The sequence below is a fragment of the Somniosus microcephalus genome, chromosome 14 (assembly GCF_052327205.1).
Source record: "Somniosus microcephalus isolate GS21.2 chromosome 14, FLI_Smic_1.0, whole genome shotgun sequence".
Taxonomy (NCBI): domain Eukaryota; kingdom Metazoa; phylum Chordata; class Chondrichthyes; order Squaliformes; family Somniosidae; genus Somniosus; species Somniosus microcephalus.
The window spans coordinates 110,177,862-110,203,577 of record NC_141000.1 but is presented as its reverse complement, the minus strand read 5'-3'; the positions used below and the strand labels follow the sequence as shown (position 1 = coordinate 110,203,577).

General features: G+C 45.8%; 1 protein-coding gene across 1 annotated transcript in view; it reads right to left on the bottom strand.

Moving 5' to 3' along the window:
• Positions 1 to 25,436, bottom strand: part of kcnj6 (potassium inwardly rectifying channel subfamily J member 6) — a 40,762-nt gene extending 15,326 nt beyond the window's left edge. Inside the window, exon 1 of the mRNA XM_086007179.1 lies at positions 24,541 to 25,436. Coding sequence (XP_085863305.1) covers positions 24,541 to 25,423 — 883 coding nt within the window. The 5' untranslated portion in view covers positions 25,424 to 25,436. The remainder of the gene's footprint in view (positions 1 to 24,540) is intronic.
• Positions 25,437 to 25,716: the final 280 nt, after the last annotated feature.

Below are 25,716 nucleotides of genomic sequence, written 5' to 3'. Positions count from 1 at the left end.
CCCACGAGGGGAAACATCCTCTCTGCATTTACCCTGTTAAGCCCCCTCAGAATCTTATGTTTCAATTCTCATTCTTCTAAACTCCAATGAGTATAGGCCCAACCTGCTCAACCTTTCTTCAAAAGACAATCCCTTCATCTCCGGAATCAACCTCGTGAACCTTCTCTGAACTGCCTCCAATGCAAGTATATCCCTCCTTAAATAAGGAGACCAAAACTGTACGCAATACTCCAGGTGTGGTCTCACCAACGCCCTGTACAGTTGTAACAGGACTTCCCTACTTTTATACTCCATTCCCTTTGCAATAAAGGCCAACATTCAATTTGCCTTCCTAATTACTTACTGTACCTGCATACTAACTTTTGTGATTCATGTACAAGGACCCCTGATCCCTCTGTACCTCAGCATTTTGTAATCTAATTTAAAAAATATTTTGCTTTTTTATTTTTCCTACCAAAGTGGATAACCTCGCACTTTCCCACATTATACTCCATCTGCCAGATTTTTGCCCATTCACTTAGCCTATCTATATCCCTTTGGAGATTCTTTGGTTTCCCACCTATCTTTGTGTCATCAGCAAATTTGGCTACATTACACTCGGTCCCTTCATCCAAGTCATTAATATAGATTGTAAATAGTTGAGTCCCCAGCACTAATCCTTGCAGCACCCCACTAGTTACAGTTTGCCAACCTGAAAATGACCCATTTATCCCGAGTCTCTGTTAGTTAGCCAATCTTCTATCCATGCTAATATATTACCCCCAACCCCGTGAGCGCTTATCTTGTGCAGTAACCTTTTGTGTGGCACCTTATCGAATGCCTTCTGGAAATCCAAATACACGACATTTACTGGTTCCCCTTTATCCACCCTGCTCGTTACATCCTCAAAGAACTCCAGCAAATTTGTCAAACATGATTTCCCTTTCATAAAACCATGCTGACTCTGCTTGACTATATTAGGATTTTCTAAATGTCCTGTTACCACTTCCTTAATGATGGACTCCAGCATTTTCCCAATGACAGATGTTAGGCTAACTGGTCTATAGTTGCCTGCTTTCTGTCTCCCTCCTTTCTTAAATAGGGGCGTTACATTTGCGGTTTTCCAGTCCGCTGGGACACCTCCAGAATCCAGGGAATTTTGGTAGATTACAACCAATGCATCCACTATCTTGGCAGCCACCTCTTTTAAGACCCTAGAATACAGGCCATTGGGTCCAGGGGACTTGTCCACCTTTAGTCCCATTAGTTTGCCTAGTACTTTCTCTCTAGTGATAGTGATTGTTTTAAGTCCCCCCCCACCCCCCACCCCAATAGCCCCTTGATTATCCCTTACCATTCAAAAATCTGTCAATCTCCGCCTTGAATATATTCAATGACTCCGCCTCCACAGCTCTCTGGGGAAGAGAATTCCAAAGATTCACGACCCTCTGAGAGAAGAAATTCCTTATTGGGATGCTTTTATTGTCTTCTACCGTGAAGACCGATACAAAATATTTGTTCAAAGTCTCCGCCATTTCCCTGTTTCCCATTATTAATTCCCCAGACTCATCCTCTAGGGGACCAACGTTTACTTTAGCTACTCTCTTCCTTTTTATATACCTGTCTGTTTTTATATTTCTTGCTCTCATAAGCTATCTTCCCTCTCTTTATCATTTTTTTAGTCGTCCTTTGCTGGGAAATATTAATGAAGTGATGCTAGTGTAAAGATTTTTGCATTGTTTTCTTTAACAGAAGAAAGGATAAGTTAGCCCATTGTGGACTGTTTCTAGAACTATATAGCTACTAGCAGAACTCCCCTGGCATTGCTTGTGGTAAGCAGGGGGATATGCTGTTTTATAAGGGCAGGAGCATTATATAAAGGGATGTATTATTCTGCTCCTAAGTTGTATCACTTTAAGGCCATGGGGGAAAAATTCAGTATCGCCCCGTTTGGGGCGCCATTATTGGCTGTGCGCAAAATTTAGCGCCTGGCGCTAATTATCGCCTCCGACGGCAAACTTGGCTTTTATTGCCCCTGGAGGTGATTGGGGCACTAAATCAGGCGCTTCACACCTGTCTTAAGGTGCAAAGGCCGAGGAGCGAGGCGCTACCTCAGAGCGCTGGCGAAGCAAGGAAGGGCAAATCAAAATAAACCTGCAAAGTGCTGCTCAGTACCCAAAACTCCTTCACACAGCGTTGAATCTCTCCAGAAGTCAGTCAGTCTCTCTCTCTCTCTCTCTCTCTCTCTCTCTCTCTCTCTCTCTCTCTCTCTCAGAATGCGTGGTGCAAAAATGTCACTGACAAAAAAGAGGCAGGAAGCGGTCGCCTTTAAATAGCGCTCCCCTAGTCCCTTTCTGACAGCATAACGCTCCCCTCAACCTGTCGTTGCTAGCGGCAGGCGGTAAGGCAGGGGGCGCCACTCAATATCCGGTCCGGGGCGCTACCCGGGCGTTGCGCACTCGACTGATGTCACGATCTGCCGGCACAGGAGATCGTGGCGGTAGTGTTTAGCGCCGCCGCAAAATGTCTTTAATTTCGTGAGCAGCGCAAACATCGCCGCGCCCGGGTGCTAGTTGCTTTGCGCCCCATTAGCGCCCTCTTAAGGCGCTAACTGGAGGAGCAAACAACTGAATTTTCCCCCCATAATGTCTAATTGAAGTAAACAGGTCCAAGGTCAAATAAACTGTGTGAATGATTTTTTTTTTGTGTTCTCGAGATTGGCAACTGGTTGTAAATTCTGGCTCCTCCCCAATGTCAGAAGAACCCAACATTGAATGATTTTTTTATATCGGTACCGGTGACATCTAGAGTCTGATGGATAAATGCTAGTCAAAAGACTTTTTTTATTTGTAAAAGATTGCACTGTATAATACCTAGTTGTGCCTGATGTGTTTACTCCTGTAAATTGTTTAATTGTAAATAAATTTGATTGGCTATTTTAGCCTGTATGAAGTGAATATTTTCAAAATACTATGCAAACTCCAGGGAGTGCTGTCAATGCTACATAGGGTAATTGTACACTATTGCACATCTGATCACAAGGGATGCAGCACACTTGTGGGTAGCCTGACACAACTATTAGAACAGAAATAGTGTTTAAAAACACAGGGATACATAAAAGTTACAACATGGAAACAGGCCATTCGGCACAACCAGTCAGTGTCGGCGATTACACTCCACATCAGCAAATATCCCTAATCACATTTACCCACCCTGTTCACATGTACATTCATGTACCCATTTCCTTCATCGACCTATCCAATCTTCAATGTTGACGTAGTTTCTGCCTCAACTACTAACCCTGGAAGTGAATTCCACAGCCTCCCAACTCTGTGTAAATAAATGTCTGTCTCCTGCCATCTTGTTCCAAGTCTCTCCTATCTAATCTTGTAGCTATGGCCCCTCATTCTAGACCCCTAAACTACTAGAAACAGCCTGGCCGGGATCTTACTAACTTCAGCGGGTCCGGGGCGGGCGACATCGGTGGCGGGTCCCGACCCCGCTGCTGGCTCCAGCCCGCTGTGTAGAATGACTTTCCATTGATTGGGCTTGTTAAGCCCGCCCAGCGCGTTTTCCGGGCCAATTAGAGAAAGCAGGCCTGGTGATGTCATTTGATGATGTGTTATCAGCCGGTTTCCTTAAAGGGACCATGACCAACTTAAATTTGACATTTGTGTTGTCGGTGTTCTACAGCATTGAGGTGCTGTAAACACTGACAATGACTGCACAGAGACACAGGGCTGCACCCAGGCTCTCCCATGACTTCCTCCATATGCTTATGGAGGGAGTCACAGCACGCAGGGAGGTTCTCTTCCCTTCCCATGAGCGGAACAGACCTCCCCAGGAGATCAACACAGCCTGGTTGCACATTGCACAGGAGGGCACAAGCAGGGATGTGGTCAGGAGGACCTGGGTGCAGTGCCACAAACCTTTCAATGATCTCAATAGATCACGAAATGTTAGTACAAAGCCACACTCAACCTCATCCTGCTGTGCCTCTCATTACATCCCCATCACTCTGCCTTTCCTACCCTATGCCTGCACATCCTTCTCACACCAACTTACTGTGCACCTCCACCCATCCCTCTCTATCTATATTATCCCATCCCCCTCGCACTCACCCTCATCCTAGTGCAATCATACCAACTAACAACACACAAGGATAGGCACTTGGGTGTTTTATGCAATGTTCATGTAAAGTTTCTGTTAATGTGCTGTCAAACATTGAAACCTTTATTTTCAACACTTTGCATTCTTGGATAGATCTGTGTGCACCTTTGGAAGTGGCTTAGTGAGTTGCAGTGAATGGTGCGACATAACTTTACCCCCCCCCCCCTGCAATGGTGATAAGTGTGAAAGAAATGGCTCGACATTGTAGGGATGCTTTATGGTGTTGATGTGGGTTGGTGCTAACCTGTCGCATCATGTGGCAGCCAGGGTGTACAGCGTCAAGTGAAGTAAATCTGGCCATGGTGAGGCCATCCCTCTAGGCCTATATCCAAATCATTGATATACAGAGTTAACAGAAGTGGCCCCAGAACTAAACCTTGTGGGACACCATCACCCGCTTCCAACCACTCTGAAAATCTGTCCTTAACGCCTACTCTCCAATTTCTCCCTTCTAACTGTAGTGTATGTACCCGTCTACCTTTAAGGGAACTATTGAATGTAACCGTTCACCTTTAAGAGGACTACTTTCGGGTGGCACTATTTGTTTGGCTTCTGTATACTGTAATACCGATAGTGACCACACCAGTATATAAGTGTTGTGGCATGATTGCTGGGGCAGATTCGTCCGGACCTTCGAATAGTAAAGACCTGTTTGTTTGTTACTTCTGAAGTCTGTGTATTTATTAACTGCACAACCCACAGACTTTACAGTGGCGACGAGTCCGATCGTACCCTGCGGCAAGATTACCAAAAGCAACGAAGAGCGTCGAAGAGAGACAACCGCCCTCGTCGTGCTACCAAAAGAAAACACGAGGCTGCAACAACAGAAAGCAGGAAGACTAACAACAAAAGCTGTATCAGCAACAGGCACTGACTACCCTTCTGCCACGGTGCGGAGTGAGCCGACCAGCAAGAAACAAGGCGGCCGAAGAGACTGTGAGTAGGGGAAGGGGTAGAAGTATCCGGAGGATAAGGGCAGAGCACTCGACCTTGGTCGAGGGGGAGCTGTGCCGGCCAAAAGTCGGGTCCAACGGCGTTGGGTGACAGCCGGACTGCGATCGGCGGGAACAATCCGGGCAGCGACCGCAGCCACGAAGCGCTGAGCCTGCGAGTAGGCGCGGGAAGAGAAACCCAGCCGCAGCCGGGGAGGGAAACACCGGTCTGCGAGAGGGCTGGGGAGGCGAATGGGAACCGTGCGGGTGAGAGCCGGGTGCGGAGAGAGAGACTGCGAGGAGCCAGTCCAGCGGCTGAGCTGTTCTCCACCAACGGGGTACTCAGAGCCGGCAAATCCGAACGTGCGGGAGTGAGAGAGAGACACAGCCGAAAACGGGGTGAGAGACTGCGCGAGAGCCAGTCCAGCGGCTGAACTGTCCTCCGTTAACGGGGTGTACCCAGCGCCGGTAGAGCCGTGCGGGCGGGAGGAAAAGACAGAGCCGAGTAAGGGGAGCTGTGCGGAAGCCAGCCCAGCGGCTGAACCTGTCCGCTGTGGGGAAAAGCGTTCCCCTTCCACCAGGGAAGAAACGCGGGAAGCCGCCATTAGGCGGGGAAGACGATTGAAGTGGCGGGGCGAGAAGGAAAGAGCGGGAAACCGCCATTTTCGCGGGAAAACCGCCATCTTAGAAATAAACAAATAAATAAGAATACTTGAAGAAATACTTGTGTTGTACCCAAGGAAAGAAAGATGCCTAAGCGGGCGGACATCAACGAGTTCAATTCGGAGATAGAAGACTGGGCCACGTACGTAGAACGTATTGAGATACATTGTAAGGCTAACAAAATAGCTAAGGAGGAAAAAGCTTTAACCTTACTTAACATGATGGGTGCGAAAACATTCGGGGTGTTGAAGAATCTTCTCTCACCAGCTAAACCGGCAGATCAGACTTTCGATGATATTGTAGCAGTGCTGAAGGATCACTTGAACCCCACACCGTTGATGCTGGCTGAACGATTCAAATTCTACACAAGAACGCAGAGGAAAGACGAAAGCAATGCGGAGTACTTGGTCGAACTGCGTAGGATAGCGAAATACTGCCAGTTTGGAGGGAATCTGACAGAGGCACTGCGGGACAAGTTTGTATGCGGATTGTCCAAAGGAGGAACGCAGAAGCGACTACTGGAAGAAAATGACCTCACACTGGACAGGGCTGTCCTCATAGCTGCATCGCATGACGCCGCAGCGAAAGGAATGGCGGAAATGCAGCTAAAGGCGGCGGCACTAGGGGTGGACCAAATTACTTCGAGCACAACAAAATGCTACCGTTGTGAGAAGACAACACACGACCAGAATCAATGCTGGGGTAAAAACCAAGAATGCAGGAAATGTGGCAAGATCGGGCACATAGCTAAGGTATGCCGGTCAGGAGCAACGTACAACAATAAGAAGTCACCACAAAAATGGTACGGGAAGGTACAAGAGGTGACTAAGAAGAGCCTGAGGGAACAGAAGTCGGTCTCACACTCCAAATGCAAAGGACTGGACAGTCTGAGAATTCACAACGTGAGCAATGAAGCTGACCGACAAACTATCTGGATAACGCTACAGATTGCAAAGGTCCAAGTAAAAATGGAAGTGGACACCGGATCGGCGTTGACGGTCATGAATAAGCATGACTATAAGAAATTTTTCAAGCATATTCCACTACGGGATACGGAACTAGTACTACAGACATACACGGGGCACAAGGTATTCCCCATCGGCATGATAGAAGTCAAGGTGAGATACAAGGATAAAGATCATCACCGGTTGAACCTGTATGTATTGCCTGAGGGAGGACCACTACTTCTGGGACGGGAGTGGATCCGAAAAATAAAATTGGACTGGCAGTCACTAAACACCATGACGGTGGATTCCGAAAAAGAGGATGTCAAACCTGAACGGTTGTCCAGAATATTGGACGAAGCTAAGGAGGTATTCCAGCAGGGACTGGGAACACTGCGAGGGATTAAAGCAAAGGTTAAGATTGCAGAAAATGCAAGCCCAAAGTTTTTTAAGGCCAGATCAGTACCTTACGCAATACGACCAGCTGTGGAGGCAGAACTGGAAGAACTTGAACGATCAGGGGTTCTGTCAAAAGTGGACTGGAGTGAGTGGGCCACGCCCATTGTTCCCGTCATGAAGTCCTCACCGAGTAATAAGCCAGGGGGACCGGGGAAGGTCCGTATCTGCGGAGATTTCAAGATTACTGTGAATCCGGTGCTTCACACGGTACAATACCCGCTTCCGCGGATTGAAGATATCTTTGCTTCGTTGGCTGGAGGGAAACATTTCACGAAAATAGATCTGGCTCAAGCATATCTACAGATGGAGGTCGAGGAAGAGTCACGCCAGTACCTCCCCATCAACACTCACAGAGGCTTGTATCGCTACAATAGACTGGTCTTTGGGGTAGCTTCGGCGCCAGCAATTTGGCAGAGGGCCATGGAACAGGTGTTACAAGGAATTCCAAGCACGCAGTGCTACTTAAATGACATTTTAATCACGGGAAAAGATGAGGAAGAACACCTCACGAATTTGAAACTGGTACACACCAGGTTGAAGGAGTATGGCCTTCGGGTTAATCGCAAGAAGTGTGAGTTCTTCCAAAAACGGATCTCATACTGCGGTCATGTCATTGACCGAGAGGGACTGCATAAGTCACCCGAAAAGATTGAAGCGGTTGTGAAGGCCCCCGCTCCAGGAAACGTATCTCAGTTAAGATCATTCTTGGGGTTGATTAATTACTATCTCAAGTTTCTGCCGAATTTATCCACGGTACTGCATCCGCTGAATGACCTGTTGCGGAAAGAAACACCATGGAAGTGGAGTGAAGAATGCAAAAAGGCTTTTCGCAGGAGCAAGGAGTTGATTACCTCTGAAGAAGTGTTGGCTCATTTCAACCCAGCATTACCCCTTCGTCTAGCTTGCGATGCTTCCCCGTACGGAATTGGGGCAGTACTCTCGCACAGGCTACCAAATGGCTCGGAAAGGCCAGTGGCTTTCGCGTCCCGATCATTGACACCCGCGGAGCGAAATTACGCCCAAATAGATAGGGAGGCCCTCAGTCTTGTGTGGGGCGTGAAGAAATTCAACCATTACCTACAATGTAAAAAGTTCACATTGTTGACAGACCACCAGCCGTTGGTGTCCATATTCAACCCAAATAAGGCCGTTTCCACCATGACAGCACAAAGGTTACAAAGGTGGTCCGTGTTACTTGGGGCACACCAATACGAAATTGAGTACAAAAGGTCTAAACAGCATGGAAATGCTGATGGGTTGTCACGCTTGCCATTGCCGATGGTAGAAGAAGCGAGTATAGTGGACCCAGTAGAGTTGTTCCACTCATCCATAGTGGAGTGTCTACCGATAACAAACTCAATGATTGAGAATGAGACAAGGAATGACCCGACTCTTTCATGAGTCTATGATGTAACGGTGGAGGGATGGCCAGCACAGAGCGACCCAACACTGCAAGCATTTGCACAGAGGAAAGAACAACTGTCAGTGTGTCGAGGAACCCTGATGTGTGGATCTAGAGTGGTGATTCCACCCAAACTCCAAAAGAAGGTGCTAAAGGAGCTGCACGAAGGACATCTGGGGGGAGTAAAGATGAAAAATCTAGCAAGAGCGTTTGTGTGGTGGCCAGGCATTGATGGAGACATAGAGGAGATCACGAAGAACTGCCTAGGATGTCAGAGGGTTCAGAACGCGCCACCCCAGGCTCCTCTGCATCCATGGGAGTGGCCCTCATCGCCTTGGCAAAGAGTACACATCGACTTTGCTGGTCCATTTATGGACTCGATGTTTCTAATAGCGGTGGATGCCCACTCCAAGTGGCCGGAAGTAATTAAGATGACCACCACCACGACGGAAAAAACCATCGCAGTGTTAAGGACTATGTTTGCTCGGAATGGCCTGCCGGAACAGATCTGTTCTGATAATGGACCACAATTTGTGTCCGAAGAATTCAAGAAATTCTTAAAGAGCAATGGGATTAAACATTACATGTCAGCCCCATACCATCCCGCCTCCAATGGATTGGCTGAAAGGTTTGTCCAGACCTTCAAGAAGGCCGTAAAGGCCATGAGTAATGAAAATATAGGTCTGCAACATAAGGTGGATAGCTTTTTGTTAGCATACCGAAATGCGACACATGCGGTCACAAATCAAACTCCCGCAATGATGTTCTGTAATAGACGCCTGAGATGCCGGCTGGATTTACTAAAACCAAACGTCAGAAGAGACGTAGAGAACCGGCAATTCCAGGGCATGAACGACAGGGTCACTAGATCTTTCCAGATCGGTCAACGAGTTTTGGCCCGGGACTACCGTACTGAGAAATGGCAGCCTGGAACTATTGGGAAAAGGCTGGGGCCATTGATGTACAATGACATTGGAGACAATATAATAAGGCGCCATGTTGACCAAATCATAGGGTCCACCACAAATGGGCCACCGACTTCACCACCTTATCCGGGTAATGTTGAAACTGAGATACCCAGAACACCTACTTCCGATCTAGTGATACTGGAGTCAGCTGAACCTGACACGGCTTTTCAAGCCGAATCGACCTTGCCAGAAGCACCTCCTAGCCCGCCTGAAATGACGACACCACTGCGGCGTTATCCTGACCGAATCCGGAAACCCCCGGAAAGACTGAATCTATGAACTGTCTTACATAAACCTGTATATATGTTAGAATGTATGTTCACTATGGACTTAGTAAGTAATAAGCTAAAAAGGGAGGATTGTAGTGTATGTACCCGTCTACCTTTAAGGGAACTATTGAATGTAACCGTTCACCTTTAAGAGGACTACTTTCGGGTGGCACTATTTGTTTGGCTTCTGTATACTGTAATACCGATAGTGACCACACCAGTATATAAGTGTTGTGGCATGATTGCTGGGGCAGATTCGTCCGGACCTTCGAATAGTAAAGACCTGTTTGTTTGTTACTTCTGAAGTCTGTGTATTTATTAACTGCACAACCCACAGACTTTACACTAACCAATTATGAATCCAGTTTTTTTTCTTCCACCATATGCCATACCTCTTAACCTTCTCTAGTAATTATATCAGTAAAGGGAAACCAGATTACAAATAATTTACACCACAAGATATGGGATGCAAAGTTGATATAGTCCCCACCACTTACACCACCCTCGCTTGACCTGGACAGCCACCTATATCAGGCAAATGGCGCTAACCATCACCATAGGTGTCAATTACACAGGTGCCACTCGTAATGTATTAAGTGTGCTGGTTATTTTTTGTTTTTTATGGCTGCATCCAATTAACATCTGACTTTGCAACATAAAAAGAGCCGTAAGAGACATAAATGGAACCAAGACATTGTAGCAGAGGTTGACCTGATCTCAACTTAAACCTATCAGCTGATTGAAGCTGCCTGAAGTCTCCATCAGCTGTTTGCACTGTTAACTTTTAACAACCCTGCATAAACTTGGTGATCCAAAACTTGGCTGCCCGTGTCCTAACTCGTTCCAAGTCCCGTCCACCCATCTCCCCTGTGCTCGCTGACCTACATTGGCTCCCGGTTAAGCAGCGTCCTGATTTCAAAATTCTCATCTTTGTTTTCAATCCCTGCATGGTCTCGCCCCTCCCTATCTCTGTAATCTCCTCCAGCCCCACAACCCCCCTCGAGATATCTGCGCTCCTCTAATTCTGCCCTCTTGAGCATCCCTGATTATAATCGCTCAACCATTGGTGGCTGTGCCTTCTGTGGCCTAGGCCCTAAGCTCTGGAATTCCCTCCCTAAACCTCTTTCCCCCTTTAAGACGCTCCTTAAAACCTACCTCATTGACCAAGCTTTTGGTCACCTGCCCTAATTCCTCCTTATGTGGCTCGGTGTCACATTTTTTGTCTTTTAATACTCCTGTGAAGCACCTTGGGACGTTTTACTATGTATATAACAAGTTGTTGTTGTGAGGTAGTGGAGACTTTGGGCAGTCTCCATCAGCTGATAGGTTTAATGTGAGATCAGGTCAATCAGGAAACTGGAACTGAGAGGTTATAGCCATCAAGAAAGACTGAACAGGCTGGGGCTCTTTTCTCTTGGAAAGAGAAGATCGAGGGGTTTCCTGATAGAGATCTTTAAGATAATGAAAGGGTTCAATAGGGTAGACATGGAGAAAATGTTTCCACTTGTGGAGAGACCAAAACTAGGGACCATAAATATAAGACAGTCACTATTAAATCCAATAGGGAATTCAGGAGAAACATCTTTACCCAAAGAGTGGTGAGAATGTGGAACATGCTACCACAAGGAATACTTTGAGGCAAATATCATAAATGCATTTAAGGGAAAGCGAGGTAAGCACATGAGGGAGAAAGGAAGAGAAGGATATGAGATGGGGTTAGATGAAGTAGGGCGTGTGGAGGCTCGTGCTGAGCATAAACCAGTTGGGTCGAATGGCCTGTTTCTGTGCTGTAAATTCTATGTAACCTCTTCTACAATGTCTTGGTTCATTCAGATGAATTTACCGGCCACCGCGTAAAGCAGGAAAATCTCGTTAGCATGAATGCACCTGCTTTAAGCGGTGGGGACTGTTGTATGAACAAGAATAGATGACCAGGAAGTGATCAGTTGGACATTCACCCTACGCTTTTGTCCTGTCTTCCCAGTGATGCCGAGCATGCAAGACCTGCCACTGAACGTGCAAAGCATTTTTAAAACCAGACTTTTTCTGTCTGATTTTCAGTCATCAGTGTTATTGAGTGGTCGGACCCGAAATCATGCTACAGTTCTAGAGGCAGGAGTGACGGTGCATAAAACATTGCCACTGCATATTTTTCTGGCTTATTGCTGCCAATTGGCAACTCATCAATCTGTTCTCGACCTTATCAGTGTTTAAGTGGTTTATATCCGCTCACTTAGTGCTGAAACAGGCCTGTTATCAGTGAGTGATTTATTGGCACCTATGACGAGCTTCAGACTATTTGCTCTGCAGTATTAATATTTTTCACTTCTTCGGTCTCCATGACAGTTTGTTATAACTATAATAAGCTTTGGTGACAAACTTTCATTGGCACTATTGCGAGTTGTGCTCATTCTGCTATTGTCCATGCAAATAGCTTTGCGATTCTAAGTAAAAGTGACTGGTGACATCGTGGGATGTCCCCCATTGCCCCTTTCATCCCTGGACCCGGTGTTCAAGCTTAGTCCGTGGACATGAGATGAATGCCTCCTCTCACTGTTGACTCTTGAGGGCCTTATGTGAAAGAAGATTGGTTAGTCTCGACCCAGTTCCCAGTGGGCATGGGTCACATCACAAAACTGCCTATAATTCAGCACAAATTGGCAGTAAATTGATACAAGCAAAAATACTGTGGATGCTGGAAACGTGAAATAAAAACAGCAAATGCTGGAAGCACTCAGCAGGTCCGGCAGCATCTGCGGAGAGAGAAACAGAGACAACGTTTCAGGTCAATGACCTTTCGTCAGAACTGGGAGAGGTTCGAGATTTAACAGTTGTTAAGCAAGTGCGGAGCCATGGAAAGGGTGGGGGAGGGGGAGAGAAGGACAAATATGATAAGGTGGAGGGCAGGCGGTATTAAATGACAAAAGGTGCAAGGCAAATTTGCCCCTCTCGTTCGGTTTCCCACCTGTGCTGCACCTTCCCCTTCTAGTTTGTGACCTTTTAAAATTTTAATCAGTTCTATAAAGGGGCTGTGATGAAGATTTCTGTCCCCAGAACAAGTAAAAAGTAAGAAAGTTTGGAGTTCATCTAGACTATTCCAGTGAGCGTCTTATGATTATTTTAATATAGACTTCACCCCTCCCCTCACCAAATGTTGATCTACTTTAAGGAGCACTAGGGTCCTTCCTCTACCTCCTTTGAAAAAACAATCAAGCAGCCCTATTACTATCTCTCTAACATTCAAGCTCTTCTAAATATCAATCTAGGCCCCCTTTAAAGGTGTCAGTAACCCTGAATTATCCAGCTTCTCTGGGAATCTGTTCCATGTGTCTGCTGTCCTTTGAGAAAAATATTTTTTCTAACCTTGACTCAGGCTTGTGCATCTTGTACTTGTATCCAATTGCAAAGTCCAAGTTAATTTACTTATTTCAGCCTTATCTTTATCTTTGACTATTTTCAAGCCCTGCATCATCTTTCCATTCATTTCTGCAGCCAGTATCAATTTTGTCGCTTTGTATTTTTTTCATGATTTAGTGCCCCTGGGCCTGCAATCACACTGGTCACTCTTGGTCTCGACCCTTTTTAATGCATCTGTATGTTTTGAGGTATGGCGACCAATGTTCCCTCTCATTTCTTTTTGGGGTGCGCGGCCCCTTTAAGGGGCTGCATGGCTCATTCAAACGGCCGTGCAGGCGCGTTTTTTTCCATTGAGAAACCGGCAACTGGCCTGCGCGGGAGCTTCAGACAGCTGCGCGGCCGCTAACCTGGAACACTGATGGTGACCAAAGTTGCACACCATATGCCAGAACTGTCCCCGTAATTAATCGGTAAACCGGCAGCAGAAACTTGCTCTGATTTGTAGTTCAGCGCCCTCCAGAACGATCCCAATACGCAAAGCGCCCACGTTTAAATCAGGCAATCGTGTAAATCGACCAAAAACGTGCTAACCGTTTTCCCCTTTCCATTATAGTTCATTGCAAAGTTGCCGCCTGCAGCGTGTTAAATGGTCTGTGAACTTTGGGCAGAAACAGTAGTTCGTACCTCATTAAAATCCCCTCTAGCTGGTGTCAGGTTGTAGTTTGCACTGCTGCAGGCCTGACTGCAATAACAAACATACTCAATAAGTAAATAGCACCTTGTTAAGGTCCCAATTACCTTCTGCACTTAATCCCCCTCTAAGTGGTGTGGGGTTACAGCTTTAATAGTGGGTTGCTACAGTCTTGTTTGACAGCAATAGCGCTACCCCTTTAAACTGTCCAGTGTGGAGAGCGGACAAATCACATTAGTATCAATGCACCCACTATAGGCGATGGGGAGGACTGTACCTTTATTGATAACTACTTGACACTGACCAAATGATTTGGGGGTATGATCAATGATCAGTTTTCTCCTTTTCATTTACAGCCTCTGCCAGGGTGATACATTTTTACTGCTCCCTGTTTCTATATGCATTGCCCTACATTTATCCATATTAAAGTGCACCTATATCTCAGTCCACCTACATAAGTGGTCAAAGACTCTCTGAAGATTATACATCTCCTTTCTACTTGTTACCTGCCCACATAACTTCATGGTAACTTTTTCAAGTAATTCCAGTAGGTCTACGGGACAAGTACGGGGATTTTGTATTATATCTTATATGATTTTAGGAATACAGGGACATGTGATTTACTATTGGGCTTCAGCTGGCTATCTGGACAAAGTCCACTGTTGCCGTTGCAATGGGAGATAGATTTTCTTTATTTGTGTCATAACCTCTGTTCAGAAATTAATTAAGTCAACAGTTGTTCGAGGTTGGAATGGCAACAAAGGAATTGCTGGACAAAAGCGGTCAAAGTCCATCGAGCTCACCACCTGCTAGCCTGGTCGTCACATGATACAACAGTAATGGAGTTGTTGGCTAATCACAGCAACCAATCTCTTATCAATTGGCTGATAAGTGGCAGGTAACATTCTCGCTACAGAAGTGCCAGGCAATGACTATCTGCAACAAGCGAGAGTCTAACCACCTCCCCATGACTTTCAACGGCATTACCATCACCGAATCCCCCACCATCAACATCCTGGGGGAGGGGGGGGGTCACCATTGACCAGAAACTTAACTGGACCAGCCACATAAATACTGTGGCAACAAGAGCAGGTCAGAGGCTAGGTATTCCCCCGAGAGAGCCTCTCCTCCTGACTCCCCAAAGCCTTTCCACCATCTACAAGGCACAAGGAAGGAGTGTGATGGAATACTCTCCACTTGCCTGGATGAGTGCAGCTCCAACAACACTCAAGAAACTCGACACCATCCAGGACAAAGCAGCTTAACTGGCACCCCATCCACCACCTTAAACACTCACTCCCTCCACCACTGGCATACCGTGGCTGCAGTGTGTACCATCTACAAGATGCACTGTAGCAACTCGCTAAGGCTTCTTTGGCAGCACCTCCCAAACCCGCGTCCTCTTCCACCTAGAAGGACAAGGGCAGCAGGCGCATGGGAACACCACCACCTGCAAGTTCCCCTCCAAGTCACACACCATTCTGACCTGGAAGTATATCGCCGATCCTTCATCGTCGCTGGGTCATAATCCTGGAACTTCCTATCTAACAGCACTGTGGGAGTATCTTCACCATACGGACTGCAGCAGTTCAAGAAGACGGCTCACCACCACCTTCTCAAGGGCAAGTAGTGATGGGCAATAAATGCTGGCCTTGCCAGCGATGCCCACATCCCATAAAAAAAACAAATAAAAAAAAAAACCCAGACATGAGGCGGGGAAAACCCCAATGGTTTAGAGCTTTAGGAACCTGTTCCTCCCCACCATGTTACACTTACCACCAATGTTCCCTTTAAGCTGCGTGGCCACGCAGCGGTCTGGAGCTCCCGCACAGGCCGCTCGCCAGCCTTTCAATTGGAATAACCGCGCATCCGCGGACATTTGAATGGGTCATGCAGCCACTTAGAGGGGCTGTGCACCCAAAATTTTTTTTACAGGGAACATTGCTTACCACACGTCATGTCTCAAATTACTCGTATTCCGTATCCCAAAATGTTATTTTCTGAAAGAAATCGCTCTAATTTGCATTTGAATGAATCAATATAACTGGTTCCACCATCGCCCGAGAGAGAGTGTTCCATAGATTTAGCACTTGCTCAATGATTTCTGCAGATTAGTTTTGAAGTTACCCTCGGGCCATCTGCTCTAGTTTTACTGTCCTGGACAAGGTTAAACAGCTTATCGTGGTTTACATTATCTAGTTCCTTTAGAATCCTAAAAACAGCAATGATGTTACCTCTCAAACCTCCCCTTTTCCAATGAAAACATACTCAATTTTACATAATCGCTCATCATAATCCAATCCCTCCATCCCCTCAATCATTCTGGTCACCCTCTTCTGTGTCCTTTCAATAGCTGCAATATCCTTTTTGTATTGCAGCAACCAGACCTGTACACAGTATTCTAAGTGTGGTCGCACCAATGATTTATAAAGTGGAAGGATTACCTCACTATTTCGGATTAATATTCGCCTATTAATACATCCCAACATCTGACTTGCTTTACTCACTGTCACCGCGCATTGTTACGATAGCTTCACTTTATAGTCAATCAGGACCCCCAGATCTCTTCCATTTTCTATACACATTATTTTCTTTCCATTTAAGTAATAGTCCCTTCCTGGATTTTTGTCCTCATGTGAAGCACCTTACATTTCTTTATTTTGAATTACATCTGCCACCTGTCTGCCCAATTCCCAAGTATATTCAAATCCTCCTGTGTCTTACCCTATTCAGCTTTATAGTTTACCACCTTCATTAGTTTTGTATCAGCTACCATGCTTATGACTCTTCGCTTCAGATCATTTTTGAAATGTTGATGTATGCATATTAACAGACGATGGGATAGACAAATTCAATGAGTCTGATTGCTGAACCATTAAAGTAAGATGTTTGCAGGAACACAGTAACACCTAGACATTAATACCCACCTCATACACTAGATCGAGTTACAGCATAGAAACAGGCCATTCGGCCCAACTGGTCTATGCTGGCGTTTATGCTCCACCCACTCCTCTTCATCTAACCATTTCTGCATACCCGTCTATTGCTTCTCCCTCATGTGATTATCTAACTTCCCCTTATATGCACCTATGCTATTTGCCTCAACCACTCATTGTGGTAGTGTGTTACTATGAAGACACGACAAAAGTGTTGGGACAACGTCCAAACCATAGAATTTTGTACGGCGTTACCTATAACTTCTAAAAGAATTCTAACTGCTCCCTACCATGTCTGTACTTTTTAGATGTTCATTTATAGCATCCCAAGGAATGTTCCCAAGTATTTTCCCACTACAGATGTTAGCCTCACCGACCTATAATCATATACAAGGTTCATTTCCTTTATTAAACTTTAGAACGCGAGGACAAATTCAGCGATCTTGTGCTCCCAGAAGGAAGCTGCACTTGAAGAAAGCATGAGTTAAAGAATCGATGCTATAGTATTATTACAGGGCTCTCCGGGCCGCCTTCCCACCTTCCACCCTCCATAAACTTCAGCTCACCCAAAACTCGGCTGCCCGTATCCTAACTCGCACCAAGTCCCGTTCGCCCATCACCCCAGTGCTCGCTGGCCTACATTGACTCCCGGTCCAGCAACGCCTCAATTTCAAAATTCTCATCCTTGTGTTCAAATTCCTCCATGGCCTCGCCCAATGTTCCCCCTGATTTTTTTTGGGTGCGGGGTCCCTTTAACTGAAGTTTCACACATGTACATAATTTCACATTTGAAAAGCCGGTCCCGGGCTGCGCGGGACTGGCTGACGGCTGCGAGGCCGGGCAGCTCAGAGGGAACATTGGCCCCTCCCTACCTCTGTAATCTCCTCCAGCCCTACAACCTTCCGAGAACTCGGCATTCCTCCAACTCTGGCCTCTTGTGCATCTACCATTTCCTTCACTCCACCATTGGCAGCCGTGCCTTCAGCCATCTAGGCCCTAAGCTCTGGAATTCCCTCCCCAAACTTCGATGTCTCTTCCTTTTAAGATGCTCCTTAAAACCTACCTCTTTGACCAAGCTTGTTTGGTCACCTGTTCTACTATCTCGGTCTGGGGCTTGGTGTCAAATTGTGTCTGATTACGGTCCTGTGAAGCACTTTGGGACATTTTACTACGTTAAAGGTGCTATATAAATACAAGTTATTGTTGTTGGTCACAGACAGACAGCATGATGATCATAATGCACCACTGTTCATTTGGTCATGAGATTGTGGCACAAAGCAGACAAGGTTCCTCTATCTGTAAAGGGTGTGGTGCCAAAAATTACAATAGTACCCCTTGAACTTGAAATAAAGTCCTGCTCGTCAGGTGGAATAGTTTTGAACCATTTTTGCTGTACTAAAAAATCCCAACCTTAACTCACTGTTGAATGTGGGTCCCTCTATAAGTAAGTTTTCTTGGTTTCAGTAGACACTGGGCAGGTTTAGGTTTGAGTCTGAAGAGGAAGAGCAGGAGTAATAATACTGCTGGAATAGAAGCAGACGGCTGATTGGAAATAAATAGTGAGAAGATATTATCAGCGGAGAAAGGGAAAGAAGGAGTATGAGCTAGTGAGAGATAAGAAGTGTTGTAGAATGGACAAGGGATATCAAATATTCATAGAATCATACATACAGCACGGAAGGAGGCCATTCGGCCCACTGTGTCTGAAAGTTACTCTTGAATCTGCTTCCACCACCCTTTCAGGCAGTGCATTCTAGATATTAAGTGAGAAAAGCATAAAAAATTGGAGTCAGGATTGAGCTGAATGTCTGTCTGTGAACGCATTGGCGAGTTAGAAGCATTAATAACAATGGTGGGTTATGATTTGATAGCTACAACGAAGACATGAGTTATATTTGGGAAATTAAAATTCCTGGTTATAATATTTTCAGATGGGGGGAGGGAAGGCAGCATTAGTACAAGATCCTATCACAGCGCTAGAATGTAAGGATGTCCTAGCGGGTTGTCTTAAGAATCCATATGGAAATAGTTAAGACAATAGGAACAGAAATGGTACAATTCTCGGTTTGTGTTACAGGACATTGAACAGTGGAGATGAGGTAGAGGGGAGCTCTTCAGGGAGTTCAGAGAGACATGTAAGAACAACGGGGCAATAATATTGGGTGGTTTTAACCATCCTAAGACTGGAATGAAGGTAATGCATGTGGTAAAAGGGAGAGACACTTTTTAGAATGCATCCAGTGCTGAGGTCACTTATACCTCAGCGTTGCTACTAATGGTGCTTTTGCTATTGAAGACAACTGAGTATTATACAGAGGGTTTCCTAAACACCAATTGGGCTTTCACCAAGTTTCTCAATAAGAAAATGCACTACAATAATTTCCAAACTTCAAAATTCAGATGAATGAGATGGCTACTGAATTGAATCAAAGGTATTTCTTTTCTCTGTACGCTGAGAGTCTTCTCAATCATAGAATCATAGAATCTTACAGCACAGGAGGCCATTCGGCCCATCTTGTCCGTGCCGGCCGACAGAGAGCTATCCACCCTAATCCCACTTTTTGCACTTGGTCCGTAGTCCTGTAGGTTACGGCACTTCAGGTGCATATCCAAGTCCTTTTTAAATGTGATGAACGTCTCTGCCTCTACCACCCTTTCAGGCAGTGAGTTCTAGACCCCCACCACCCTCTGGGTGAAAAAAAGTCTCCTCAGCTGCCCTCTCAACCTCCGACCAATTACTTTAAATCTATGCCCCCTGGTTATTGACCCTTCTGCTAAGGGAAATAGGTCCTTCCTATCCACTCTATCTAGGCCCCTCATAATTTTACACACCTCAATAAGGTCTCCCCTCAGCCTCCTCTGTTCCAAAGAAAACAACCCCAGCCTATCCAATCTTTCCTCATAGCTAAAATTCCCCAGCCCAGGCAGCATCCTCGTAAATCTCCTCTGCACCTCCTCTAGTGCAATCACATCCTTCCTGTAATGTGGTGACCAGAACTGCACGCAGTACTCTAGCTGCGGCCTAACTAGTGTTTTATACAATTCAAGCATAACCTCCCTGCTCTTGTATTCTATGCCTCAGCTAATAAAGGCAAGTATCCCGTATGTCTTCTTAACCACCTTATCTACCTGTCCTGCTACCTTCAGGGATCTGTGGACATGCACTCCAAGGTCCCTCTGATCTTCTGCACTTCTCAGTGTCCTACCATTTATTGTGTATTCTCTTGCCTTGTTAGCCCTCCCCAAATATATTATCTCACTTCTCCAGCCGAATTCCATTTGCCCACTGTTCTGCCCACCTGACCAGTCCATTGACATCTTCCTGCAGTCTGCAGCTTTCTTCTTCATTACCAACCACACGGCCAATTTTTGTATCATCTGCAAACTTCTTAATCATGCTTCCTACATTCAGGTCCAAGTCATTGATATACATATACCACAAAAAGCAAAGGACCCAGTACTGAGCCCTGCGGAACCCCACTGGAAACAGCCTTCCAGTCACACAAACACCCTTCGACCATTACCGTTTGTTTCCTGCCTCTGAGCCAATTTTGGATCCAACTTGCCACTTTGCCTTGGTCCCATGGGCTTTTACTTTCGTGACCAGTCTGCCATGCAGGACCTTATCAAAAGCCTTGCTAAAATCCATAAAGACTACATCAAACACACTACCCTCATCGACCCTCCTTGTTGCCTCCTCAAAAAATTCAATCAAGTTAGTCAGACACGACCTTCCTTCAACAAATCCATGCTGATTGTCCCTGATTAATCCATGTCTTTCTAAATGAAGATTTATCCTGTCCCTCAGAAGTTTTTCCAATAATTTTCCCACCACCGAGGTTAGGCTGACTGGCCTGTAATTACTCAGTTTATCCCTTTCTCCCTTTTTAAACAATGGTACTGTGGCGTACCGATCACAGAAAGGACACAATCCGCTTTTCGGTCCGTAGACTATAAATCAGGCGTCATGCCTTTAAGAAGGATCACACCTTTAAGAAACTCGATCTGCAACATAGTTAAGCCCAGAGCGGGGGAGGAGCAGTCGAAGCTGTGGACTGATGAAAGGCAGTCGGACTTGGTGTAGTCTCTGACGCCATTTTGTGTTCAACATGCATTCTCAACAATTAAACCTTTTCTGTTGAACCTCTCCGAGTTCAGTATTTTTTGCTAGGAGTACGTAGACTCCTACAGTACCACGTTAACAGTCCTCCAGTCCTCTGGCACCACACCTGTAGCCAGAGAGGATTGGAAAATGATGGTCAGAGCCTCTGCTATTTCCTCTCTTACTTCTCTTAACAGTCTGGGATACATTTCATCAGGACCTGGGGATTTATCCACTTTCAAAGATGTTAAACTCCTTAATACTTCCTCTTTCACTATGTTTATTTCATCTAATATTTCACACTCTTCCTCCCTGATTGCAATGTCTGCATCGTCCCTCTCTTTTGTGAAAACAGACGCAAAGTATTCATTAAGAACCATACCCATGTCTTCCGCCTGCACACACAGATTACCTTTATGGTCCCTAATAGGCCCTACTCTTACTTTAGTTGCACTGTGTGGCTTTTCTGTCCCATCCTATCTTGGTTCTGTTCATGGACAACCATTGACCCAGTCTTCATGAAACTCCCTAACACTGTTGGCTCTCCCTGCTGCTGCCTGTGGCTCGTTTCTTTTCCTCTTCTACGGCGTCCCCTCATCACGCTGCCTTACTCTTCCTTTGCCTGCATCCCCGTCTGGCATTGTGCCATTGAAGTCAGAAAAGAAAGACAGAAGGGGGTTTTGAAATAATAAACGCAAGTTACAAAAACTGAACTGACTGACCCCAAATATGTTGCAATAGAAGGGAATGATCCCCAAGAACTCATCTTTTCCAAAATGCCATGTGATTTCTTGTGGGTGATTGGTTTACTTGGGCAAGGAGAAGGGGTGCATTACACCCATAAGCAGATTTATTCATCTGCAACAATCTCTTATGATAGGTTAGCCTGTCATAAACAATTGTCCAGGGACTAAGGAGGTTCAAAAATAATTGAAACAAAGCCATCTTTGTCTCTTGTCGGCTGTGGCTCACGTGGTAGCACTCTTGCCTTGGAGTCAGAAGGTTGTGGGTTCAAGTCCCGCTCCAGAGACTAGAGCACATAAAGCTAGGCTGACACTCCCGTGCAGTGCTGAGGGAGTGCCGCACTGTCGGAGGTGCCGTCTTTCGGATGAGGCGTTAAACCGAGGCCCCATCTGCACTCTCAGGTGGACGTAAAAGATCCCATGTCATTATTTCAAAGAAGAGCAGGGGAATTATTCCTGATGTCCTGGCCAATATTTATCCCTCAATCAACATCGCTAAAAAGACAGATTATTTGGTCATTATCACATTGCTTTTTGTGGGAGCTTGCTGTGCACACATTGGCTGCTGTGTTTCCTACATTACAACAGTGACTACACTTCAAAAAGTACTTCATTGGGACATCCTGAGGTCGTGAAAGGTGATATAGAAAGGTGCAAGTCTTTCTTTCTTAAGCCCCCAGAGTGCCCAAGTCGCCATATAAGATGATTCATCACTGCTGAAAACTGGGGTGGGGGGGATGTTCCTATTCGACTTCGGACATATTTGTTAGCTGCAAACAGGATTGTGATATAAAGCATTGAAAATCGTCTTCTTTCTGTGGCTTCCAAACGATACATTTCTTCAGCTGTTAAACTGGGTAACCATCAGGAAACATTGCCAACAGCTGGTGCCGGCATTTACGCAGCAGAGGCCTTCAGCTCTTTGACCTCGCGCTTGTAATTGTTACTGTCCAGGAGTACGGATCTGTGAATGGGTTTGATTATCTGTGGAAGTCCGATCCGTGATGTCTGATTGCGCCTCTGTGACGCACCTTGGGACATTTTTCTACATTAAAGGTGCTGTATAAATGCAAGTTCATTGTTGTTGTATGACAGTCTTAATTCCTGCATTAACTGCATTTTATTTCAACTGCCAATTGCAAAATGAATCCTTCTTTTCTGATTGAACAATTCTGTACATATTTTTATAATCTTGTTCCCCGTCCCCACTCTCTCTTTCCTCCCCGCCACCCCCTGTGTTTTTGCAAATGAATTTCTGTCTTGTTCCACAGGTTCTCTCCTCGCTCGCCCTGTCTGCCTCTAGTCAGACAGCAAACGGTTTCCCAGGCAATCGGAGATGCTGCACTGTATTCTGCTGTGAGCAACCTTCTCTCCGTTCTCCACTTGTACTCTGCTATTTTGACCATTTCTTCTTTCCTTGTGTGTATTTCTCTTATTTCTACATAAACACACGAAGCAAAGGAAGATACAAGGCTACTGGGATTAGTTTTGGTCTGCTCCGGTAAAGTGCCAGCACAATGGGTCGAATGGCCTCCTTCTGTGCCGTAAACTTCGATGTTCTTGAAAAACATTCTACTTTCCTTTTTCTATTGACCTATTTTAGTTCTCCAAATACATGTCGAGAATTTTTTTAATGGTTTATTTTTGGCTGTGTTGTGGCAAAGCTGCAGCTGAATGGATCAGAAGGGAGCAGGTTGGGGCACAGACCGAGATTCGGTCCATGGAGTCCACTCCTGCCAACCAGCTGTGGCGCGGTGCCATTTATAACGCCATAGGTGGTGAAATTGGTATTCAGTGAAAGCGCAAAATGGGCGCTAGAGAACCGGCAGCCCGATTTTCTTTTCTATTAACCCCTACTGCGCTTTCACCCCATAAACTCTGTCTGAGATCCACAGTAAACCAGAAGGCAAATTGAATGGGGGAAGAAAAATCCAATGGTACAAAGCACAGCAAAAACAATGGCAGCCACAATGACTGGGAAGGGCAAGAAAGACTGGTTATTAAGTAGGCAACACAGCAGTCTTTGCACACAGCAAGATCCCACAACCAGCAAATGAAATCTAGGCTGACGCTCCAGTGCAGTGCTGAGGGAGTGCTGCACTGTCGGAGGTGCCGTCTTTCGTCTGCCGTCTGCCCTCTGAGGTGGACATAAAAGATCCCATGGCACTATTTAAGAGCAGGGGAGTTATCCCCGGTGTCCTGGACAATATTTATCCCTCAATCAACATCACTAAAACAGATTATCTGGTCATTATCACATTGATATTTGTTGAACATTGCTGTGCACAAATTGGCTGCTGCATTTCTTACATTACAACAGTGACTACACTTCAAAAAAAGTACTTCATTGGCTGTAAAGCACTTTGGGATAGCCTGAGGTTGTGAAAGGTGCTATATAAATGCAAGTCTTTTTTGTTTGAGTAACCATGAGCATTCCCCCACACTACATAATAAACATTGAAATCCTGGAGTAAGACTTGAACTCACAACCTTCTGACACAGAGGCAAGAGGCCTACCATCTAGGCCAGACTGAAAGCTGGAGGGAAAGGAATGGAATGAAACTGAAAACATGAGGTGAGTTAGATATAGCGAACTGGTAACTGGAGATATCCAAAGGTGCCCATACTCTTTAAATGGGCATATGTCATAAGCCTTACCTCCCTCCCATGAACCATCTTTCCCTGCCTATTGCCTAAGGCATCAAGGGGTATGGGGAGAGAGCAGGAATATGGTATTGAGATAGAAGATCAGCCATGATCATATTGAATGGCAGAGCAGGCTCGAAGGGTCGAATGGCCGACTCCTGCTCCTATTTTTCTATGTTTTCTATTTTGAGAATTAGATTACCGGCATAATCCCTGTTGCAGAAATGAAGAGGGCAGAATAATGGATTATAACATTGTTCCTGGAAGTAAACTTCTTACCTGTTGCCTCCACCATTCCTTCAAGGATTACGACAATCTCCACTTCTTCCTTCGCCATCTGGGCTTTGGTGATTTCCCAGAACGGGCTCTGCTGATTGATTTCGTGGCAGATTATCAGCGGCGAAACTAAAAAGAGGCGGTCATCCCCCGTGTCGTAGCCAACATTTATATCTGTTTGATTGAGCGGGATGAACTCTCCTTCCTTGGTTTGCTGTGATTTGATCAGTTTGGCCCGAATCGAAGCCTCGACGATGTGGGAATTCCTCAGATCCCCCACCCGGAACATCAGGCACAGCTTGCCGTCGCGCACGGAGATCACCGCGTGTGTGGAGAAGACCAGCGTCTCCGCCCGCTTGTTGGGCTGCGAGATCTTGACAAACATGCAACCAACCATGAAGGCATTGACGATTGAACCCAGGACCGACTGCGCCAGGAGCAAAATGATGCCTTCCGGACACTTGTCTGTGATGAATCTGTACCCATAGCCAATGGTGGTTTCAGTCTCGATGGAGAAGAGAAATGCGGAGACAAAGCCATTGAGGTTGTTGACACAGGGCACCCACGAAGAGTCCCCTATGTGGTTCAGGTCCCCCCGTATGTAGGCAATAAGCCACCAGATCATTCCAAAGAACAGCCAAGTGGTAGTATAGACCATGACAAAAATGAGTAGATTGAGTCTCCATTTTAAGTCCACTAATGTAGTGAAGATATCAGTTAGGTAACGGTACCACTCCCTGACATTCCCATGGTGGATGTTACACTTCCCGTCCTTTCGCACGTACCTCTGGACACTCTTTTTGACAGGATGTCTGCCTGCGCCTGTTTGTTTCGGGACATCCTCTCGCACTTGTTTGGCCACAGGGCTCTCGACGTCCTGCTCCATGGAAATGGCTAATCAGTCTAGTCAGAAAGAGACAGATTTAACGCAAGTTATTTGATGTCCAACATAAGAAAAAAGCACTGTTAAATGTCAGAGTAATTTTACATGATTTGACATTGGCATGTTTCACAGGATCATATGGACCAGGAAGTCTATTTGGATCATCCAGAAAGATCCTAGTCTCCCTATTACAGTATCCAACTAACCTTTGAAAGATTCCATGGTTTTTGCCTCCACTGTTCTATGTGGAAGACCATTCCATGAGTTGATCACTCTTTGTGTGAAAAGGAACTTCC